Source organism: Tympanuchus pallidicinctus, unplaced genomic scaffold (genome assembly GCF_026119805.1).
Source record: "Tympanuchus pallidicinctus isolate F22 unplaced genomic scaffold, pur_lepc_1.0 scaffold14, whole genome shotgun sequence".
NCBI lineage: Eukaryota > Metazoa > Chordata > Aves > Galliformes > Phasianidae > Tympanuchus > Tympanuchus pallidicinctus.
This window is the reverse complement of record NW_026294659.1, coordinates 8,430,340-8,445,126: the sequence shown is the minus strand read 5'-3', so window position 1 is coordinate 8,445,126 and position 14,787 is coordinate 8,430,340. Positions and strand designations below refer to the sequence as shown.

Here is a 14,787-nt window from a genome sequence, read left to right as displayed (position 1 = left end):
TCTAATACATAAAATCTGTGAATGGATATGAAGACTTTTAGAGTTACTAATTTTTTTTATGAACAAGGATGATTTCACACACTGTGACTGAAAAAGATAACACTGTAGGAAACAGTGCACATATATACTTCATTATAGAGCACAGTGCTGAAATTTTTGAAATAACTGCTGTTGTCTCACGAGATCAAAAAGTTCAGCTCAGCACTGCGTGCAGACACTGGTGTTGGTCTCCAAATCAGTACTATAGTGTTACAGTTTTGCTACAGCTTCACTCCTACTAAAGCTGTTTACCCGAAGTGAAGCGTTCTACTGATACATTCTGCTTCTGCTGTATAGATTAGCGCATTGCCCAGCTCTCTGAGCCTAGAACATATTATCAAACAATGGAGACTATATATATTTATAATGCAGATTTTTAATCTGCCAATTTCTACAACCTCTCACTTACAAGTAAAAAAAGGGCAAGAAAACAGGTGTCTGTGATTACCTTGTCTCTGTTTCTCTCTTTTTTTCAGTGATTTTGGTTCTGCTCCTTTCAATCCAATCTGAGAAAGGAAGTCTCAGAGAAGTGCAATTCTTGCACATGTGGTAAAGACTGATGGCTTCATTGAGCAGAAAGACCCAATAAAATCTTCATTAGTTCTGCTTCCCAGAGAATGCTCTGTTTGGTGAAGAGACCTTTGGAGCCCAAATTTGTCATTTTCAACATTCTCATTTTCCATTAAGCAGTACAATTTGCAAGATTAAATGCAAAGGAATATATCTTATTCGTCATTATTTAGACTTCATCTGTTTCTGACTCTCAAAAGCTGATATAAAAATGAACAGACCTCATTTATTTTACCAGTAAGTGGCCCAATTTCACTCAGTATATTTTAAATATATTTATTCTTCCTGAAGTAAAATAAAAGAGGTCAGCATTCAAAGTTCAAATCCCAGTTCCTCTGCATTCAGATTCCATGAACAAAGTGCATTATGAGTGACAGTTTGGTTAAGTCAGTTTAACTGTCTCGGGTATCACTACAGCTTCTTGATGCTGAATTATTGTCAAATAAACCATCCTTATAATCAGTTTAATCGCCTCTTTTTTTCTGACCTCTACATTGAGTACTTTCTGAAAGGCTTTGACTGTGCTTTTAGAGATGGTAGATAAACAAGATGTACTTCTGATCTCAACGGGCAACCTGTTCCAGTGTCTCACCACCCTCACAGTGAAGAACTTCTTCCTAATATCTAGTCTAAACCTACCCTCTTATAGTTTAAAATCATTTTTCCTCATTCCTCGTGTCATTGCATGCCCTTCTTAGAAGTCCCTCCCCAGCTTTCCTGTAGGCCCCCTTCAGGTACTGGAAGGTTGTTATAAGGTCTCTGGAGCCTTCTCTTTTCCAGGCTGAAGAGCCCCAGCTCTCTCATTCTGTCCTTGTAGGGAGTGTGCTTCAGCCCCCTGATCATCTTTGTTGCCCATGAAGGAGAAAGGACACATACTTTATATCTTTGTATTAGAAATGAAAGATTCTATCATCCAAATAAAGTACATCAATTCCTTCACATTCATTTTCTCCTTGTTGCTCACTATTAGGTGACTAATAAAATTACATGAAGCCAATGTGAAGAGAGGGAAGGAAGGAAAAAAGTCTGTTATCTAATGTTTCGTAACAGGGTATCATAAGGATGGCAATAGCAAGCACTTCATTATAATGGTTAGCAAAAGAAGAAGAGGGCCTAGCCAAAGTATTTCAGAGAGAGCAGAACTCTTTTAATACATAACTTTGCCTGTATAAACAAGATAAATCACAGTTAAAATCTGTTAAAAAATAGTTAAATGGATAACTACAAAAATGTATAGATATGTATACACCAAATCTAGTGAAAGATAAGGAAAAGTTCTTTGCCAGAAATCCTTTTATGACAGAAAAGATTTCTGACTGCTTCTTGCTCCAGTCCCTGCTCACAAAGTTAGCAGCCTGTCAACACTGCTGCTTCAATTGTTTCTGAATTAGTGCTCTAAACGGAAGTTGTGAAATTATCTTGCATAAAGACAGCCCTCCTCCAATGAAAACAAACAAACTAAAAAAGTACACCTATGAATGTTTTTACCTGGGGATGCTTCCCAGGTCTGGTTTGGCAAGGTATAAGCTGAAATAAGCTCACAGAATGAAGGCTAGTGACCTGTCCATAAGGCAGACATGAAGATAAAATCACTGAATCATAGAATGGCCTGGGTTAAAAAGAACCTCAAAGATTATCTTTGAGTTTCAACCCCTCTGTCATGGGCAGGGTTGCCAACCACCAGACCAGGCTGCCCAGAGCCACATCCAGCCTGGCCTCAAATTCCTCCAAGGATGGGGCATCCACAACCTCATTGGGCAACCCGTTCTAGTGTGACACCATCCTCCGTGAGAAAAACTTCCTCCTAATATCTAACCACCCTGCCTTGTTCTATTACTATCCATCCTTGTAAACTAACAACCTGAACAGGTGTACCCCTCTTAGGACCTTAGGGTCAAAAGGAAAGTCATGAACAGAGAGGTGAGAAATCTTTTGAGGATCCTCAAAGGGCTAAAGGCTAAAGGGCAAGGGCTAAAGTGAAATGAAAAATCATAACCAATTTCTTATTTCTAATATTTTTGCTATGCATACTAAATATTGCTACAATTCTCAGTAGAATAGAAAAATGAAGTTTGTGACTGACCTACTTGGCTGTGAAGTAGTACATAACAAGTGATATATTTGCTAGTTTTTCTGAACTTTCCATTTAGAATTCAGTTATTTTGAAGTATTAGAAAGTGTGATCAGAAAGTAGAACATTTCCATCTTTAGTGTAAAAATTGAGAAATAACCTGAAGTAAGATAAACCAATAAGCTTGTGACTTTTTGGTACTTTAATGATGTTTTTATAAAGAATTTCTCTTTAAGGTTTCTCTTTGGATCAGTGTTTCTTAGATATGACCCTGTGTCCCTTGACTGCCCTAGAATTCATTCAAAGATCAGAGAAAATATGTTGGAGTATTCTCAGTTTTGCAGGGAAAAGGTAGGAGTTTAATTCTGTTATGAGGTTATCTCTTCCCCTTCCCCTTCCCCTTCCCTCCCTATAGAATCACGTTACCATAAAATAGACTCAAGTACTCATCCCAAAGAGTTCCTTTCAGATTCCTTGGTTTTACTGTCTATGCTTGTATTGGCATGCTGCCACTAGTTCTAAAGTAATCTACAGATGGGTTGCTATAACTTGAATTTTTAAGAAAGAAAACTCTACCTGTTAACAGCCTTCCTCAGCATCAGAAACAAAGGCTCCCTCCTCTCCCTGCGTCCCCTCTAGGTTTCTTGACCCATTAAAAATAAGCCTTGTGCTCTTCTTGTTTTTATCAGCTGCCATCCATGTTTGCAGCTGCTCTCATGTTTGCCTTTTAAAACATAGATATCTTGAGTCTATGTGCACTTTCAGGGGATGATGCAATCCAAGGCAAAACATTTTGGGTTTATCGAAATTGATGTTTGAGGCTTTGTGCGTGCTGCTCCCCCTCCTCTCTTCTGCTACATGAACACAAAGAGCAAAATGGCCCATTATCTGCCTAAGTGCTGAATTCTTGTCAGCAGCATTTTACCGCTTAAATTACAGCACATGAAGGCACAGGGATACAGAAGTGGAACTTGTCTTTCTCTGCTCAGTAAATGCATGCAATGAATTATTAGTGCAGTCACTGCCCCAGCAGACACCAAGCTTTCCATCAACACTCAGCCTGGTTAGCACCCTCTTAGGTCTATGCAGACCATGCCCATTGAGTAATGTGCTTATCCAGAAATCAGGCCACTTCTATTTTATTTATTTATTTAGAATCCACCTTTGCTTTCAGTAACCTGAGGAGAGGATAAAAATCCCTGCTTATGTATACACACTTCACCACTGCTGTCAGAAAGAGGACACGTGCAGTGTGAGCCCTCTCCCTCATGCTGCCAGGAGCCATCAGCTGAGATGCCCCTCCATTGGTAAACACGGGCCAAAGGGCGGCGACCATTTTGGTGCCCCCCTAGCGAGCAAAGGGCCTGTATGAGACCAGAGCTCTTCAAGCGGCCGTGACATAGCGCCACCAAATGGCGCCACTGCCCGGGCCCTTCCCGCCTTAGGGCAGGAGGTGGGGCAAGGACCCGCCCCTGCACGGCACCTCCTCTTCTAATTGGTAGCTTCGGAAGCGCCCCTTCTTTTGCTTCCAATCAGAGCTCCGCGTCCGTTGCTAAGCGACCGTTTCCAGGCAGCAGCTACTGCCGCCTCGGAGAGGCGATAGCCGCCATGTCGGACGGGTGGCGGGACGTGGCTGGGGTGCGTATCGTCCCGCCCAAGCTGCGCTTCCCCGCCGCGGTGCCAGGGCGTCGATACCGCGCCGCGCTCAGCATCCAGAATCTGCGGGCGCAGAGCTGTCGCCTCCGGCTGCTGCCGCCACTCCGGCCCCAGGTGAGGGGCGGCCGACAGGGGTGAAGCGGTGGGTGCCTGCCCCACAGCCCCCGACCGGCCCAGCCCTGGTATGAGGAAATAACGGCGGCGGCTCGGGCATTTTAGGGGCTGACTGCAGCTTGTCAGTGAAATGGAAGTTAGTTTGAAGAAGTTGATTAGCTGGATAAACTGGAAAGAATAGGTGACAATTCTTAGAACCAAGAGTTGTCTGTATTCTCTCATGTGTCAGATCTGTGGGAGTTTCTTTGGTTACCTGCTGCTCCTGAGGAAGTGATTTCTGAGGTAACTGGAAATGCTTGGCCCTGGAGTGTGCCCAGAGAAGGGCAGTGACACTGTGAGGGGTGTGTAGCACAAGTCTTATGGAGAGTGGCTGAGGGAACTGGGATTGTTCAGTCTGGAGAAAAGGAGGCTCAGGGGAGACCTTACTGCTCTCTACGACCACCTGAAAGGAGAACGTGGTGAGGCGGGGATTGGCCTCTTCTCCCAGGTAATAATAACTATAGAATAATAACTAAATACAGCAGTAAGATGAAAGGGAAGGGCCTCAAGTTGTTCCAGAGGAGGTTCGGGTTGGATATTAGGAACAATTTTTCTCAGGAAGAGCAGCAAAGGCAGTGGCACAGGCTGCCCAGGGAGGTGGTGGAGTCAACATCCCTGGAGGTGTTCAAGAGCCGTGTGGATGTGGCACTGAGGGACACGGGCAGTGGGCATGGTGATGGGTTGCTGGTTGGACTAGGTGGTATTAGAAGTCTTTTCCAACCTTAATTATTGTATGAAAAATATTCTCATATTGAATTTCAATGAGGCTGCTAAGCTGAAGCCTGTAAGTCAGAGTGAAATGACCTTCAGGCTCCTCGGCTCAGTATTTTCCTGAGGTGAGCAATTTGAAAAGAGCTTCCTTGTTTTTTAAGTCTATTGTTTTAATAGAAGTAATTAAGCTTTCTCATATGTCATACTACATTAAGAACTTTGTAGCAAATCCTGCTTAGCTTTTCTCACTGGCTTTGTGCCTTTCAGAAATGTTATCTCTCAAGAAACCTGTGATTTCCCTTTTATTTCAAGAATAGCCATATAAAAGTGGGTCAGATTTGTGAAGTGTTCCAGATTGGCTACAGATTGCAGCTTGTGCAATTGTTCTTTTCTGGGGTTTCGTAGCACTGACTGACAGCACTGACTGTTAGGTCTCTATTGTGCTCTCGTAAATTTTCTGAAAGAAGGAGTCAATTTGTAGTGCTTGCTTGTGGAAGGCTTTCTCAGAAAAAAGTTCTTCCATCTTTTCTAAAGGTGGCACGATTCTCATTAGTTTCCCATTCATTCATTAGGTTCTCATATTCATCTCATTACTTCTGGAAAAGTCAGTGTGTATCCAACCTTTAAAAATCTTTCCAATTGCAATGGGTATAGCCCTTGACATAGAATCTCTCTCAGATCGTTAAGGTTGGTTGGACTAGATGATCTTAGTGCTCTTTTCCACCAAACCATCACCACCATGCCCACTAACCCATGTGCTTAGGTGATGTGGACCCAGCAAGACCCAACTGTGATTAGTAGTTTTGCATTTGTCCTTCATTCAGCTAGTATTTAACCTGTTAATTAATTCAAAATTAGGATCAAAATGTTGGACTTTTATTGGAGATGGAACAGAAGCTGATACTTCCTCGTGCTCATAGCATTTTGAGCTTGATTTGGTAGGGCAGTAGTTATTGTGTTTTGTTAGTTTTCGTGAGCCTTATTCATCAATTTTTCACATTGTAGAAATGGAAAGGCAGAATCAATTTTTAGAAGAGACAAAAAGGCTTACTTAGTAATAATTTATGAATACAGTTACTGTTAGTAAAAGAAAAAAACCCAACCAATGGAGCAAACAAAAAATAGTCGGTGCCTTAGGCTGAATACTTTAACGCCATCATCTGTGAGATGCCTGGTATGAGACTTAGGGTGAAGTGAAGTGTGACTCGTCTGCAAATATTTTGAAGTGTTACGTTCATAGAGCGCAAGAACTGAAAATTAACCTTCCTAAGCTGCCGCAGCATGAGGCTGAAATGTGCATTTCAAGGAAGTTAGCTCACGAGGCAGTTATCCATGGGTTTCATTTAAAATTTAGCATTCTAAAATATTCATTTCCCTTTACACAGAATGAATATGCATGGATGTTTAATTCTTTTTCGAGAAGAGGTAGATTGTTCACACTTTAAAATTGAAGTGTGACCATTTAAAAATCAACCCCATAATAACGTGATGCATTTTGCATGATAAATTTCTTCTAGTTGAGTATTTATATTGCTAGGGAAATTTTAATGAAATAGGAAATGTTCTAACAATGCAATCAACAAATATACTTATATTATTTTTTTGCTTACGAGTTCCAAATAAAGATTAGTACAGAAGACTCCAAGAATACTGGGATGACTCTTTAGACATAAACAATTAAAGTGGACATGTAGAGCAGAAGCCTGTTATGCATAGAGTGATGTGAATTGTACTGAAACATAAGAGAGTTGCTTGATCTCTGCTGATCAAGTTTTCTGGAAATGTGGTAGCTGTGGGATTCCTCCTGCATTCTGGTGGTTTGCTCATATTGTTCTTTGTTTAAGGAAGGACGTGAAGGGAGTGTTGGACGTCAGCAGATACAAGAAGATACTTTGTGTCACCTACTTGTTTTCTTTTTTTTCTTCTTGTTTGTTTTCCCTCTCACTTCTCCCTGAAGAAACAAGAAGTGCATGCATGCACCTTTCAAGCAGATTTTCAGTGTGTAGTGGGACTTTCAGTTGAATTCAGCAGAATGTAGGTCAGATCTACAGAAAATTCTTACACAGTCTCTTTTTTGCTGCTTTGGATTGAGACTTAATCCTTGTTGCTTTTTCAGATATTAAAAAGATTCTGTATTATATAGCAACTGCCCTTATCTTACTGTGCTTCAGAATGTTCGTGACAACAGCAACAAAACTGGAGCTTTCTTGGAAGGTCTAGAAACAGCATTCTGTTACATCAACACTTCCTGAACCCATCAAATTACATTAGTCATTCAGCCTTTCTTTTACTGCTCAAGGGTGGATCACAGAGTGGCTTTGGCTGGAAGGGATCTCAGAGCCCACGCTGCCCCAACCCCTGCCATGGGCAGGGCTGCTCTCCACCAGCTCAGCTGCCCAGGGCCCCATCCAAACTGGCCTTGAGCACCTTCAGGGATGGGATACCACAGCTTCTCTGGGCAGCTGTGCCACTGCAAATAATATAAATAAATAAAAAGGAAAAGGAATTTTACAAAATTCTGCATGTTTTAAAACCAGTTGTGAATTTTAAATCAATCTATTATTGTTAGTGTTATTCTGAAAATGAGCCATATGTGTAAGTTTTTTCAATCTAGAAATGAAAGTAAACATTTGTTCTTTCTTTATTTATTTATTTCTTATGCTGCAGTTTAAACTGATTGTGGAAAATCCAGAAAACCTCGTTGCACCTGGACTTCAAGTCAAAGCTTTTGTAGAATATTGTCCTGAGATTGAAGAAGATCTTCAAGATAGTCTACCTCTTTTAATAGAAGAAGACATAGTTGATATCCCCCTGGTTGGGTATGCCTGTTGAAAGTTGATATTATGCCGTTACTGTTTTCAGTTTAATCTTGTGGGAAGTTTATGGCTACTAACTAGTTTATCAACTGCAATGGAAACAAAGAGAGTTTCTTTATAAAATATATATATATATTTTCTTCTTTTGAGCAGTAGATGTGTAAGAAGTTGGGTTGGTGGTTCCTTTAATCTTAGGTTTTGGATTGTTTACTCTGTATTGGTTGTGTAGTGGGGTTTTTATGAAGAACCCACTGTGTAAATCTAAAAATATAGTGGATGTTTTGTAATAAGATCACACATTTGAGGACCGTTTTCATCAGTCCCTGTGTAATTTTGTGTGTGTTTATAAAAATATGTCTGTGTATTGTATGTACCCATTATATTGATTCAAAAAGTTAAGCTTCCAAATGTTTCATCAGCCTTTGGCTGTATGAGGATGAGATGGAATTGTTCTGGAGGACTTTTTCTCCTTTGTCTATAAAGAAAAAGAATAGAATGACAACAGCTTTAACTTTCAGATTACTAAATTATGGCAGATGAGTTCCCTCTCAACATAAACTCTAACAATATACTTATTTTCAGACTAAGTATGTTATCTGAATTGCATGCTTTTTTATTTTCTGGGCTGATATTAATATTTGCTAATCTTAGCCACAGGCCAAAAAACAGATTCTGACCATTATCAATCTTAATATTAGAAATCTCTGGGGTCAAATGATGTAAATGGGCATAGTTATAATTCTACACATTTGACTGATTTCACAGTATAGTAAAAGTAATTGTTAGTGTATGCTAACAGTAAAGGTTATTAAAGGGAGCAGATTTGTGAGGTGTAGAGAGCGAGATTTCTTTCCTTTTTTTGGAAGGCAGGGATGCTTTTATGTGCTATTCTTAGGGTTAAGTTATCACATAATGCTATGTGGAACCTAGAATTTCTTCTATTGATCCTTCTGGTGTGGCAGGTTTCTTGTGAGTTATTAAGAAGTAGCTGTCTCTAAATCTGTTCTGCAATGGTGCATTTCCTAGAAGAAATCTGTTCTTATTGGTTCTGGAGATGAGACCTCCTTGGACAGATGTCACTTACAGAAATAATGCTGCTGGCAACCTCTTTCTGGAAAAGACTTGCAGTAGATTGCTAAGTTTGTATTCAGTTCTTGACCCTTTAATACACTACATACGTAAGATTATTCTGTACAAAGAAATCTTTAAACACACTATTCATCATTTTGAGAAAATAATATAGGTAAGAATATGTGAGAACTCAGTGGTTGAGAAATATTAATCATAGGTTTTTCCTTTTTTTTTTTTAAAAAAACAAAAAGATCTAACATGTAGCTCATCTTCCTGTATATATATTTTTAATAACTTTTTTATTATTACTAATGCATCGCATCATCAGAAACATGTAGTATACGTTAATCTTATTTTTCCTAAAGTGCCAAAAGTTGAAATAGATAATCTTGAAATCATTAAGCGTGTGCTTAGATTTCTCTCTAAGTGTTGTGTATGTTTTTGTGACACAAACAGAATTTTTATCAATCACGGATTCTGACTTCTGGCCCCTTCAGGTACTGTGCTTTTCATTTTCTATGGGGAATGATGCCAAATCTGTGTACCGGTGGTACTTTTAAAAAGTATTCACACATATGAAGAACAGAACTACATTTTAGGGCATGTGAGGGCATGTTCAGAAAATTCATAAAAGTAATCCAAGGATAGAATAAAGAATACTTGGCAGTTGCTGATATTATTTAGACTGGCCTCTTTAAATGTCTGCTACTTCTCTCGTAGGTATTTGTTTATTTCCAGTCTTCTGTGTTTCAAATTATACAGTTTTTCACCTTTCATTTCAGCTCTATGTATGCTGTTGGGTCTTGTGTAGAAGTATTTCACATTTCTCATGAAACTTTTTGGAAGAATGTCTAAATAGTTGGTGCATGTTGTGAAGTTTTTATGATCTGTTCAATTGTATTCTAATCTTGTCTTGAGAGGGTTGTTTTGGTGATTTTGTTTTTACCCCTACATCCTGCTGGGCTTGATCGTCCCTATCAAGAATTCACTATTTTATTTTGAATTTCAATAAATTCTTATTGAGAATTAAAACCAGTGTATTATTATGCCCAAGAGCAACTTCTTTTGTTGCATTCCTGATTCCTTGTTTTTTCCTTCCCTCCTTTTCTCCCACTAGCTTTCGCTTGCTCACTCCTGTCCTTCATGAAGAAGGTTTCATGAGTTAGAGTTTACTTAGAGGTACTTATGAGGTAGAGTTTACTTAGCTCTCCAAGGAGATTATTTTCTTTCTCCTGTTAGTGTTTTGTAGTGTGTGAAGCAGTGAACCAGTGCAGATCATAAAATGCAAATTGCTGCATGTTCCTCTTGGTAGGTAAGAGGAGATAGACAGCTGTGCTCATACAAAATCCTAATTCATTTTGAATGCAATTTTACATGAGATCAGAAGTGTGCTTGCATTAGTAACTGAAGCTTTTACAAGTTTGCTTAAGGAAGCAGCAGCTTTTCATTATGGCTAAGCAGTTCCCACCCTATCCAGTGAGGTTGTCATGCTGCAAGAGGCTCTTAAGTAAATAATAGAAATAATTTTTCATTACTCACTTCCTGTGTTGTAATATATTTTATAGAAACCGTATGAAATATTTATAAAACAAGAAGTCCAAATTGAAATGGACATGCATATATTTTCTCTGCTTTTAGTTCAGGCAGCTGATAATGAAATATGGTGAATGTCAACTTCTGTGCTGCAACTGACTCAATGTAGTGAAAGCTTTTCTAATTAATTAAAGTTCTTTGTACTTAATAATGTATTTGAAACTAAACAGAAATGTATTCACTCTGTTTTGCCTAAATACTTGAGGATAATTTGTACTAAAGTTGCAGTCATTTAACAGCTTGATAGATAAGCTTTCTTGTGTGTTCTCTATATATGCTATAGTGCTAGAGTGAGCTTCATTAGTAGGACTACTAGGAGGAAAGCAGAATTCTTTCCATTGTGGTACTCAATCAAATTCCTGGAAGATACAAATTTATTTTCAAGTTTTCAGAGAATATAACCATGTCTTTTTTTCTTTTTTTTTTTTTTAATTCTCCTTTCTACAGGTTAATTCCATCCTGTTATCTGGAAACTGAGTCAGAGGTTGATTTTGGTACAGTGGTTGCCAACAGTAAAATAATTAGTAAAGAGATTAGTATTGCTAACCATGGATCATTGTCAGGTAAATGTTTAGTTCGCATTAAATTGTGAAAGCTTTTCTTCTTGGAAAATGTAATTTTATGCAAGTTCTGAGTTAGACATTTAATGAGTATTGTGGTTTCATGAGTTGGGTTTACATGGCAAGGTTTTGCTAGTGGGCAGAGCAGTTCAAGGGGCTTCTATGAGCAGAACCTAGCAGTGCCCCATGTCAGAGCAGGGCAGCTTGGAGTGCTGCAGCCTGTGGGAAACCCATGTGGGTTCAGTACAGGAAGGACAGCATCCCATCCTGTGGGAAGGACGTCACATGGAGCAGAGGCAGAGAGTGACCGTGTAGGAACGGCAGAGGTGCAGCCATATGGATTGACTGCAGCCCCAACTCCCTGTTTCCCTGCCATTCATGGGGAAGAGGCTGAACAGGGTGGATGCAGGGAAGGTGATTTTACTTTTTGTTTTCACTGATTTAGTTTGTTCTCATTAAGCGATAAATTATGTCAATCTCCCTTACGCTGAAACTTTGCCTATACTCCCTTTTCCCGTGACAGTAATTGTCCCAGTCTGAACCTGTAGGCATCCTGCCTCCCATCCTCCCTATTTTCTTTTCTTCCTCCATCTGAATGAGGTGGAGTGAGAGAGGTGTGTGATGGTGCTGAGCTTCCCGCCTGAGTTAAATCACCGCTGTTCTTAATGGTCCATTACTTCTGTAGGCAGTACAGAAGTACTGTCTGCTCAGGGAAGAAGCACTGGTTTAGCATCTTGCAAAATTCTTCTAGGTCTTTTTTCCTGAATCATGTCTGATAGATTTTTGTTTTTTAAGTTTCTTATTAGCTCACTATGTCCAGCATAAATACTAGTAAATCACCTCTGCTCTTGCTTTGTGTGTTGTCTTTGTGATTTTCTGATCCCACTAGCTGTCTGTTGAACAAATAAACATAAGCTCCCTGTACTTTCAAAATCTCTGGAATGGGAATTGAACCATACACTTTATGAGAAGTTTTTTTTTTTTTTTTTAAAAAAAAAAAAAAAAAGGTATTTCCTTTTTCTGCCATAGCATTTGAAATCATAATGCTTTCCAAACATTAAAATCCTTCAACTTCTGTGAGGGACAATTCTAAGAATTATAGGAAACATGAAGACTGGAGTGTAAGAGTGCCAATGTGATCTACATAGTCTCTCTTCCTTTTCTTCTAGTAAAAGCTGCAGATACCTTTCCTCAGAAATTAGGTGGGCCTCACCTGGAGTTCTGTGTCCAGATGCGGAGTACAGGAGGGACATGGTCCTGTATAATTAGAGCAGAATTTGTTTGTGTCAATTAAAACCAACAAAAGTGGATAGCTGTTGAGTATGTTTAAGTCTGCTAGTTTAAAGATAATTAAAACAAACTCAACAAGACCAAAACCTGTTTACCTGTGACATGGTGATCTGGATAGTAGCTGTGGTAAGACAAATATGTAGGCATGGGCTGAAATGCTTAAGTGAATATTATTTAAAGTAACTTAGAAGATTCCAAGGTATGTGCTCAAAATATAGGGTTTTTATTTTAAAGGTAGATTTGACTAGTAAGTCTTGCAGAGTACTCAGCTTGTGGATTCATTTATTAGCAATAATGAGCTATGTGAAAATCTTGAGCTAGGGGTAACATACAGTTTAAAAGAAGATGGTGTGTTCATTTGAATAATGTTAACATGCCATGAAAGAGCAATTTGTGAGAGTTTCTAAATAAATGAAGTTTCATGTTGGCAATTCAATTTATTCCATGTTACAGCTCTTTAAGTTTTTCAAGGCTCTAGCTGGTTGGATTGTTAGAAGTTAGGAGAAAACGAAATAATTTTGTTCTTCTTGTCCTATAACTGACTAAAATTTGTAATGAAAACACTTTCTTCACTTTTTTTTTTTTAAATATACATATCAACTTATTAGTTTGAGGAATGATGATTAGAAAAATGGGATTGAAACTAATATATGTTTTATAGATACATTCATAATTTACATAACGTGGAAATTTTCACTTTGTATAGGAACTATTTCTATTTATAAACACTGCTGCACAGTACATGCAGAAGCCTGTCATTTGTTATTCTAAGTGTTTAATAGAGGTATATAAATCTACGAATTTAATGTATTGTTTCTTGTAGGTACATTTAAAATATCATATACTGGGGATATTCTGCTTGACATAGAACCTACAAGTGGAGTGGTAGAGCCCAAATCTTTCAAGGTGGTTAAAGTGCATATCTGTACAGATGTACCAAGAATTATCAAAGAAATAATAAAGTGAGTATATGACTGATATAATTGCAGTCTGTAAATTACGTTCTTGTCTGTTATTAATTCTAAAAATTATATGAATCTGTTTACCTAAACAAAAAAAAAGCTCCCAAGTTTGTTACAGATCATAGAATCACAAGGTTGGAATGGAGCTACAAGATCATCTAGTCCATCCTGGTTATTTTTATTTGTCTTTTCCTCTAAGTTTTTTTTTTTTAAATCTCCGCACAAGCAAATTTCTCAGAGGAATATTCTCTTCTGTATTTTTGTAAAAATTATTTTCTGTTTTGGTGAATTCAGTAATTAGAAGCTGAAAGATGATGTTCAGAGAAGTTGAGATTCTCTTGAACATCTGCTGTGGCATTATATATCTGACTATTCAAAGATTTTACAGCTCTGAAGCTATTGAAAAGAAGAGTTGGTTCTGTTAGAACGGAGTATTACATTACTACATCTGATTCTTTTGTAAGAACACAGATTGTTTCAGTAAAATAAGATTTTTGTAAGAACATAGATTGTTTCAATAGAATAAGATTTATACAATATCTATATGGTCCTTTGGTGTTTAGTGCTGTCATGAAACTCGGGCATTCAGGAAGGAACAATACTTGTTCTATGCATTCATCTAAAATGAACTTCTACCTCCATTTTTCTGAGAGAAAATTACAGGTATACACCAACATGGATTTCCAGATACACAAATTGTCAGAGGAAAAACAGGAGCATATCATTTATGGACATCTGATGCTTCTGAGATGCCATTCCTATTGTTTGAAACAACAGTGTGCCAACAAAATTGAGAAGAGGAGGGGAAAAAGGAAAAACTGGAAAAACTCCCCCAAACCTTATACTACAATGTGTGAATTTATTTATTCATTTTTGTGTGATTGGTGATATATCTGCTAGGAATTGTACGTTGGGTATACTTTTTTGCTTTTATTATCTATGGGACAATAATTTTAGTTGAAATGTTTTGATTTGTTTGTTTGGGTAGTTCTATTGAAAAACAGAGTGATTATTTCTAACATTTCTCTACATTACCTACAATTTGCTACTTTTACTGACAGAGTGGAGATGGAAGGACGTAGCTCTACAGAAGTATGGATCAAAGCTGTTGTTGTGGAACAAGTTCTTAAAGTTCTAGGATTGCCTTCTGGAAATGTATTGGAATGCATTAATTTTGGATCGGTTTATTTTGGGTCTTCAAAGACTAAACAAATATCTTTACACAATGATAGTCCAGAGTGTATGGACTGGGTAGCAGTACTGGAAGACAATGCTGTTGGAGGGGAGATGGTAAG

At 38.3% G+C, this 14,787-nt stretch overlaps 1 protein-coding gene across 1 annotated transcript in view; it reads left to right on the top strand.

The window, feature by feature from the left end:
- Window positions 1-3,451: 3,451 nt before the first annotated feature.
- The window catches only part of CFAP47 (cilia and flagella associated protein 47), a 252,315-nt gene continuing 240,979 nt past the window's right edge, over window positions 3,452-14,787 (top strand). Inside the window, exons 1-6 of the mRNA XM_052674366.1 lie at window positions 3,452-3,463; window positions 4,217-4,450; window positions 7,868-8,019; window positions 11,128-11,243; window positions 13,354-13,492; window positions 14,554-14,782. Coding sequence (XP_052530326.1) covers window positions 3,452-3,463; window positions 4,217-4,450; window positions 7,868-8,019; window positions 11,128-11,243; window positions 13,354-13,492; window positions 14,554-14,782 — 882 coding nt within the window. The remainder of the gene's footprint in view (window positions 3,464-4,216; window positions 4,451-7,867; window positions 8,020-11,127; window positions 11,244-13,353; window positions 13,493-14,553; window positions 14,783-14,787) is intronic.